This window comes from Telmatherina bonti (assembly GCF_933228915.1).
Source record: "Telmatherina bonti genome assembly, chromosome: 10".
Lineage (NCBI taxonomy): Eukaryota > Metazoa > Chordata > Actinopteri > Atheriniformes > Telmatherinidae > Telmatherina > Telmatherina bonti.
Window position 1 is genome coordinate 33,155,471 of NC_136628.1, and position 9,626 is coordinate 33,165,096.

At 37.3% G+C, this 9,626-nt stretch overlaps 1 protein-coding gene across 1 annotated transcript; it reads left to right on the forward strand.

Annotated features, from left to right (window-relative positions):
- Positions 1-380: 380 nt before the first annotated feature.
- On the forward strand, positions 381-4,058 carry LOC306761749 (fasciculation and elongation protein zeta-1-like; the record flags this gene model as incomplete). The annotated part of the gene is made up of 2 exons (XM_079248026.1): positions 381-458; positions 3,696-4,058. Exon 2 carries the CDS (start codon positions 3,726-3,728, stop codon positions 4,056-4,058), a length of 333 nt encoding a protein of 110 aa, XP_079104152.1. The 5' UTR covers positions 381-458; positions 3,696-3,725.
- Between the last annotated feature and the right edge of the window lie 5,568 nt (positions 4,059-9,626).

Consider the following 9,626-nt stretch of genomic DNA (forward strand, 5'->3'; position numbering starts at 1 on the left):
AGAAAACACCATCCTCTTCCTCGCCCAAACCTCCTCCTCCTACACTCATGAATATTGGGGATTGAATGGAAGCAGAGAGGAGGCAGGGACAAAGGGAGAAAAAGAGGAGAGGGAGGGAGGGAGGGGGATGAACTGATGTCGTCAGACACCCCGGCACTGCGCAGGCTCCGTGTGTGCTGGGCTGACTGGCTATTGATTGGAAAACAACGAGCAGTGGGAGGACAGATAAGGGTAGCTGTGGGATAACGGGTGAGGGAAGGGATACAAACCAAAGCTCTCCCCCACGCTGCCATCTTTACCTCTCTGTCTTCTCCTCCCTCTCTCTTTCACCCTGGAATGAAGGTAGCTGCTGCTGCTCATCTCTGGCTTTTGCTGCGAGGGGAGGCACAGATTCTCCTGGTCTGAGAAGATCGCGCCGCTCACTGAGCCACAACAAACATCAGCTCATCCCACTGCAGGTAAGCAGCCTTCCTACGACGCCGTAGCCATCGTTCTGGCCTCCATTCCTTCAGCCCTGACCCCTGCGAGCATCATCTCACCGTCATCCTCGTCTTGTAACCATGGTTCCCCTCCATCTCTCCCTCCTCACTGCTTTTCTCTCCCTCCCCCACTCCTTTTCCTTCTTTTTCCTCCTCTCTCTGATGAGCTGATGACATGCACTTGCTTCATTTCCATTCCTGCGACTGCTGTGTGAATATTAATTGATGCTGGAAATGGCCGCATTTCCTCTCAGGTGGGACAGATGGCAGGTAGCTTCGTTTGACAGGTACACACACACAAGTCCTGCTTTGTGAGGACTAATTTTCACCAATATGACCGGTTTTATTCTACATTCCTGACACACATTACTCACATTTTCTTTTTAATGCGGCTGATTTTTACTGTTACTTCTGGTTCTTTTTATTTACAGAAACAGTAAACCTCTGTGAAGAAAGCTGACATTTTGTAATCTAATTTTCAGTGAAAAAAAAATAAATCCATATTTACATTGAAATTGTTTGATTTGTTCATGTGAGCATCTTGCTGTTTCATATTTTTTAAGTGGTTTGGATTTATTGCATCAGATTGGCTGATTGGTTCTTTCGTACACACATGAAGACACACCTGAGACCCCTCTGAACAGTCTCAGTGAAGGTCACAGAAAAGAAAACCTGAACCCAACACACCTTGGCTTTACCTGTACCTACATGCAAACACCTCCACACATCTCTCCCTCCAGCAGCTCTGAAGCAGATATGGCAGTTTCTACAGTCTGCACTAACTTACTTGTCTGTTTTCCATATTATTGTCCAATAAATGACTTTAATTGGCTCCACTTAAGAACAGGAGTTGACAGTCACTGTCACAACAGGATCTGAGGATGATTCGTTCCACTTCAGCAGGAATTTAATCTCTTAGCAGAGGAATTAAAAATAAGTTTTAATCCAGAGATGAGAAACAAACATTTAAAGAGACAATGCCAGTAGTCAGATTGCAGGCCAGTGAGGACGGAGAGAGAGGAGGAGACTGAAAGACGATATCTGGCTGTGGACTGGACAGCACTTTGCTGACTCGTGTGAAGAGGAAGACGAGGTTTGCACAAGCTTGTTTTTAAATGGACTCCTCTGTGCTCACCCACTTACGCCAAGCCAGCAAAGCACAAAGGATAACATTTAGGCCTTACTACTGTAATGACACTGCGTCAAACAGCCTGACCGAAACGCAACTCATGGGGAAAGTTTAACTGCGCCTCTAAAAATCCTCCCAAAGATGAAAGCTGCTTTTTTTTTCTGAAGATCAGAAGCTTTTTCTCCCCGATGTTTGACAGAATCATAATTTTCATTAGTTATTATTGCCAACTTTATACCATAACAGGCAGTTCACCTAAGATTTTATGTAATTTTACACCATTAAAAGGTCAAGAGAAAAATATTGGGCAGGTGTCATCTTCTCACAGTACATAAATTACTTGTTAAATTAATGTGTTTAATATGTATAAGTATGTTAAATTAATATGGTAAATATGTATATTATATGTTAAATATGTTAAATTAATATGGTAAAAATATGTATATAATACGTTAAATTAATATTTGAAATATATATGTAATAGGTTAAATTAATATGTTTAATATGTATATATGTTAAATTCACATGTATGTAATATGTTAAATTAATATAAATAAAATAAGTAATTAATAATATAGAAAATAGATAAGGAATAAAAAATATTTTAAAAAATCAATTAAATATTGATAATAAAATGAACAACCAGACAAAGAAGAAATTAAATTTGAATTAAATTATTTTTAAAAAGAATAACTTAGATTAAAATAATAACGAATAACATGTGACATGACATAGTTTTAATGAGTCCAGGCTGGTTGTTGGTTTTCCTCTGATTACGTACCTCAAGCTGTTCACAAGCGTTTTTCTTCTTCTGTCTTCAAAATACTCCCAGTCACTTCCTGTTACTTCAGAATAAAGCATTTCAAAATAAAGCACCGTCAGTCATTGCTTTTCCAAAACTGAACAATTCACATGAGAATTATATTGTAACTCAATGTAAAATAAAAGCAAATAAGCTAAACTAAACATATTAAACATAACAACACATCCAGCATCAGACTCAGGAAGAAGACTTGACTGTCTGGTCATTACAAGATAACAGCATTAAAACCATCAGGTAGGGTCACATCGTAATAACTGGAAGCTTCATGTCACGTGACCTGAATATTTCCTCACCAAACAATAGAAAATAAATTGCATTTCCCCCTGCTGTCATTTGGTAAGTGCTTGGAGCAGCATCAAAAAATTTAACAGAATAAATCAGAGAACTGGGATCACAGGAGGTTTTGTAGGGATTATTTTTTGTAGGCGAGCAATTTTCACAGATTATTCCCAGTTTGACAGTTTATCTCAATACTTGGCATCGCGTGAACACAGAGATCTGATGATTTTCCTCTGAAAAGTGCAAGAAAATGCCTTTTTTTTTATTGGCTAAAGCAATACGAGGAAGATTTAATGGAACAAAAATACAATTAAAACTGTAGGCGCCTGCCTCATCACCTCATTTAGACTGATTTATTTTCACATGTATGGAAGGTAGAGAGTAACGTACATATTTATTCATATTTACCACCATCAGCTATGTGAATGGATTAAAATTGGGGTCTCTAGTATATCACAGTGACGTCAAGTCAAAACAGTTGACTATAAAACAGTCATTGACACAGTTTACATAAAAAATAATCCCCATCCAGGGAGCCGAGTGAACCAGCACAGAAATAACCCGGCTGGAATTTATAACACACTTTGAAAAATGTTCACATAATTTCAAGCTTCAGAATCTTTGACACCTCATTAGTTAAATCCCAGCAGGTTTGCTTAATTAACTGTGGTCTACCAGTAAAACCAACTGGTTGGGTCCCCTCAGGGACGTGGTCCCCTTCTGGCACACCTACCTCCATCTCATCTCTGTCTAGACATTATGGTGCCGCTGCAGATGAGGCGAGGCGGTGATTTAGGAGACAGCAGGTAAATCCTTTAGGGCTGTTGGGAAAAATCCAGCAGATGGGGGCCGACAACAATCACTCGTGTTCTGATTGATCCTCTCTTCTGTCCTGGACTCGTTAAGGGAAGAGTGATGGATCTAAAACATTCGTCTTTTATGAACCCTGGGAAATGATCCGACTCGCACACTGTGCTCATTACAGGGCTCAGAAATCAGCCGGACAGGGGACGCCATGGAAGCCCCTCTTGTTTGCTTGGATGAGGAGTTTGAGGACCTCCGGCCCTGTCGGATGGATGATCTGGACCATCCGGCTCTGAACCTCTCCTCTTACTCCACCACCACCACCGCGGTCCCACTCGCCTCCATAACCCGCGAGGACTTCTCCGAGCTGGAGAACTTCTCCGAGATGATGAGCTTCAAGTCGATGGAGGACCTGGTCAACGAGTTTGACGAGAAGCTCAACGTCTGTTTCCACAACTACAACACCAAGACCGAAGGCCTGGCGCCCATACGCAACCAGTCACACAATCAGGAGGATGAGGAGCAGCTGCAGGATGAAGAGTGAGTAGTGTTCTCTCTTTGATGGAAGATCGTCTCTTAATGTGTTTTTACATACATAATACAATCTGATGAGCTTTGACAGCTTCATCAATTTCTCCTTTATTAAATTGATTTTCAGATGTATCTATTATTTAGTACCTGAGCCTCAAAGCACATGTGTGGAGAGACAAAGCAGCAGCTCAGTTACCAGAAGTCTGATAAACCATGACTGGAAGATCCCCTAGTTTAGGACTAGTTTTGGGCAGACAGCCTTTTCTGTGAAGCGTTCTAGGTTATGGAACGTGCTCCCAACAGACCTTAGGACCATACCGGATTTTAAAAGGTTTACTTCCAGACTTAAGAACTGGATGAAGACAAATCAGGCCTGCACTCATTTTTAGTCTTGTAATTAATCCATGTAGGTGGCAAAACAGTAGTTCTGATTGAATGTATCGACAATGTTCTTATTTTGGACGTATTTTTATTGACAACCTTGAATGTGTTTTATTTAATTTTACATTTTGGTGTATATATATATATATATATATATATATATATATATATATATATATATATATATATATATATATATATATATATATATGTATTTGTATTTTGTATGTATATATAAAGGCACATATGTGTAACTTTTAATTTCGCAATACAATGTAAACTGTGTGTACTTTCTTATTGTGTAAAAGCCCAACTAGGGACGGGCATTGAAAATGAGCTTTGGCTAACATACTGCAATATGCCTCATATTTGTCCCTATCAAATAAAATAAAATAAAATAAAATAAAATACAAAGACAGCACTATATTCTGTGCTGTTTAGTTCTTAGTTAGGATTTGTGGAGTTTATGTAGTACGTTAGGTTAAGTGATGCTTCAAAACAAAGTGCTGGCATAACAAAAACTTACCTTCTCAGAGCGGCTCATGAACCCAGATGGAATTGTCTCATCATGTCTTTTAGTCCAGACCTGAGCTATAGAGAAGGTATTTTTTCATTTTAAGATGGTGGACAAAGATTCAGGTCAAGGTAGAAAACTCTTGCAAACATTTAAAATTAAAAGATTTCCAAGATGGTCCTCCAAAAACTGGTCGTATAGTTTATATGTTTGGTCTATTTTAACTTTTAAGAAAATAAGCAGGTTGTGATGGAAACTTCCTGTTTAAAAAAGGGCTCAGTGTGTTTGAGGAAAAAAGGAAAAAGAAAGCAAAGCATCTAAAAAGATTGTTTCTATTGGTGTCTCATCACTTCACTGAAATAATTATGTTTTATTGTTTTATAATAAGCCATTTATATCTGCCTGGTATGTATGTGAACCCCAAATTCATGGCAAGCAGCCATATTTGTGCCACCATTTTACTACAGTGTCTCTGAATGGACAAACAACTACTGGAAGTGAAAACCCTTTGAGCTTTAAAACTGCAGCACCAACTTTGTTTCATGGGCGTTGGAGATGAGTAACGCATTAAAAGGACCATAGAAGAAGACAGTGTACATGCTTAGAGTGATGAAGTAGTTACCTGTAGGGAAATCATTGCTGCACCTGAAGCCACTGGATCCTCTCAGATATAAAAACATGTTTTTGTCTGAAAGAATTGTGTCCACTGATGGCCACCGTCTCTTCACACAACTTGTACTTTCATTTCTATGCCAATCTTTACCACTAGATGTCAGTAATTCTTACACATTGTGCTGAAACGGTTTTTTTTTTTTTTTAATCTAACAAAGTAGTGAAAACAACACGGAGTCATGTCCATTTGGTCTGTATTGTTTATACATACTATTCTATTTTTTATAGAGTAGAAATGGATATTCATTTATATTTTTGTTTTTAAAGAAGTCCTTGAATATCCAAAATTTTAAATGCACACTTGATCATTCAGTTTAAATGGATGAATGGGACTAAATCTTTGATTGGTAAAATTCAAAACTGCACCCTTGGTATGCATCAGTAATCTAGTCTATTTTATTTATAGAGCACTTAATCCTCAGACGTTGACCAAAGTGCTGAACAATAAAACAACAACAAACCATTTAAAAAACATGTACATATATTAGGGCTGTGGTGATATGCTTTTGTCTCGATTTGATTCAATTCTGATTTTTTTGGGTGCCGATTTGAATTGCAATTCTCACAGTTCTTCAATATTGCTCATTTTTGTAGATTAAAAACAAAATAAATGTATAAAACTTTTTTTTGCACGTCATTTTTCTTAATTTCAATTGGGACAAAACAACACAATAACCAGATCATCATTCTGCTGCTATAATGCCCAAGAAGACAATTAAAAAGGTCAATAAAAACAATAAAAAGGACAACATTTTTACAATGGATTATTTTATTTATTTGAAAAAATATATATATTTTAAAATTGTGATGCAAAAAAAATCCAGATTTTTAATTTTTTTATTCAATTTTCCCACCCCTAATATCTATATATACTAATTAAGCATAGGCCAAAAAACATCAACAGTCAAGAAGCAACAAGAATACAATGTTTGTTTTGTTGTGATAATGAGTTAATTATCATTTCACAAAAACAAAGTATGTTATGCCATGAAAACAAGATGATTATCCCGTAATCACGAGAAAACACTCTTCGTTATCTTGACATAAGAAGAAAATGAGTCATTATCACTAGGTAACCACTGAAAAAAAGAACAAAAGGGAAAAACGTCCGCTTTCAGCTTCTGTACAATTTAATAAGCAGCAAATTGTTTTATTTAAATTTTTTTTTTTTGTTATGAGCCAACAGCCATTACATGTGAAATAAAGCTTTCCTATTCTGACAATATATTTATGAGTATTTGAGCTAAATATTAAACATGAAAAGATTAATCAGCTCCGATAGCAAACTATAAGTGTTCCAGTAACTTTTACTTTATGTACTCTTTGAAACATGTATAAACTTTGTATTTTATAGTTGTTTATGTAGTCTTCTGTCAAATGCAAAGTATAAAATGATCAGGGACATAAATACAGAGATGTAATGAAATATATTTTTATGTTTATTACTATCATTTTTCTAATTCACAACATCCAGTGTAGGCCAGAGTAGCTGCTCAGCAACATGCCACAAAATCCCAAAATATTTCCTCATGAAGGGAGCAACATCCCAGAACATGCAGCAGGACTCCACCCTCCCCAGCTCCACCTAGTTGGGGGGCCTCTTGCATTATTCAGTTTGCAGTTTTGCACGCTTCACTTGGTTCAGTCTCAGTTGCTGCCTCTCCACCAGCTGACCGCCAGACCCTTCTCCTTTCTGCTCTATGTTATGATGATCGCACTGTGTAGAACTGAATCACACTAAAAAATAACCTGACAGCCAGTGTGAAGGGACGGTTTGAATGATTGCATGATTTTAAACAATATTGAATTGCAGGTGAAACGAGCCTGTTTGGTTGTAATTAACTGTAATCACATACAAAAAACCAGTACAAACCCATTTCAGTCCAACAATCCCAGCCTTCTCTGGACATTTCTTTCCAGTGAACAATGTCTCATTGTTTTGCCCTTTTATAACAGTCTACACTGTCATATCAAGTAGTCTCATTTACTTATTTAGTCACCTCAGAGGTGCACATCTCTGACTATAAGCAGCTAATTACAGAAACTAAACAGTATTGATGCTTTACTGACGGGGTTGGTTTGTGTTGAGCGGATGGTTCAGATAAAGATACTGAAATACCAGCAGAAATCAGTAATAATCTGCTGTTTGGTGGAGAGCGTGGTGCATTCTGGCCTTTAATCTCTGCAGTTTCCTGATATGAGAGAGTCCGACGAGCTTATGGAGCTTGTGAATATTAAACTGAATGATTGCTCTTTGGTGGCTGCCAGCCAGCAAACCCAGCAGGACGGCTTTAAAACATGGAGTTGGTGTAGCTGCAGGACCAAGCTGTGCTCTCGTGTTACACATGCAGAATTTGCCATACATGCATGGTTGTTGTTGACTTATTTATTGGATTATTTTTGGGTTTAACTGTACAGGGAGCTACATTATATGAAATGTACAGATAATACTATGTATTCTGTAGGTGAAGACAGTGGCCAGTTTATCAGAATAGGAAAGCTTTATTTCACATGTAATGGCTGTTGGCTCATAACAAAAAAAAAAAATTTAAATAAAACAATTTGCTGCTTATTAAATTGTACAGAAGCTGAAAGCGGACGTTTTTCCCTATTCTTTTTTTCAGTGGTTACCTAGTGATAATGACTCATTTTCTTCTTATGTCAAGATAACGAAGAGCGTTTTCTCGTGATTACGGGATAATCATCTTGTTTTCATGGCATAACATACTTTGTTTTTGTGAAATGATAATTAACTCATTATCACAACAAAACAAAGTGTATTATTATGGCATGATAACGAGATAATTATCCCGTGATCTCGATATAACGGTGTTTATAAAAGCATATGACCACCACTGTTCTTGGCTTCTGTAAAATTATTACCAACTTATCTCTGTACAAATGGAACAAATACATACACCTGCCTATATGTTGATTTGACAACTTAAGCATTTGACATCTTAACTTGTGTAAAATGTTTTAAGGTTTTGTCGGAGCAAACTGTTTTAATCCATCAACTTAATGGAAAAGAAGCAGGTTTGACTCTAACCTGACCAAACTTTTCCTCTGTGTTTTGTTACCTCACCCTCACTCACAAATGTTAGCTTTTTATCTTTACTCTCCTTGGGATTGGTTAGGTTCAGTCATAAAGTGGAGGTTGTAAATTAACATTGTTAGGAAATGATAGCCTGGATTGTGACACAACATTTTGAAGAGGTGAATTGATGTGCATTTTTGTTAGGGTGTCAATGCTTTCAGCTAGCTAAGCCTGCTAACTAAAGTTAAAAACAATCAAGTGAAAAAGATAAATAAGTATATAAAATGCTTTTATAGCATTCATACAATTGTATGAACATTAGTTAAACCCAACATTTTCCTTGTTAATGGTTTTGGAATAGATTAGATTAAAATTTCAGTGGTTACAATAAGATAAGCTAAGATATGCAAAGCTGAATTAGCCATTGTTTTAGCGACATCAGCTTCTTGAAGAGCTAAACATTTGAGGCATCTGTGGTTCAGGAGGCCTGGTGGTTGTCCACCAGTTGGAAAGATGGTAATTTGACCATTAACCAGTTAAAAATATTTAACCCCACACTGATGCATATATCACCAGCAGCTACAAGCTAACTATAAGTGCAGCTTGGAATATGAAGCACCGTTATGTGGTCAAGCATTTCAGAAAATTGCACAATAAATGCAGTGAAGCTACCATGTTTCTGTTTCTGTCTTTAATCACTTTGTTTACAGCCTGCAGAGCACTTTGTTCAACCTGCCAGTGTATGTTTTTGCTTAGGAGGTGTCCATTACTGATAAATGAACATTCACACGTTTGTGGATCTGTTACCGCTTTTTTGACAAGCTGATCTTCTCTGTTGTGAGGTCCATTTACTTTCATTTAAAGTGAAGGAAAAATAAAGCCCGTTTTGTACTTTTAACACTAAAACACAGTGATCCATGCCTCCCAATTTATCTCTGTGATAACTGTCATTCTGTGTACTTAGGCTTAGATCTGTC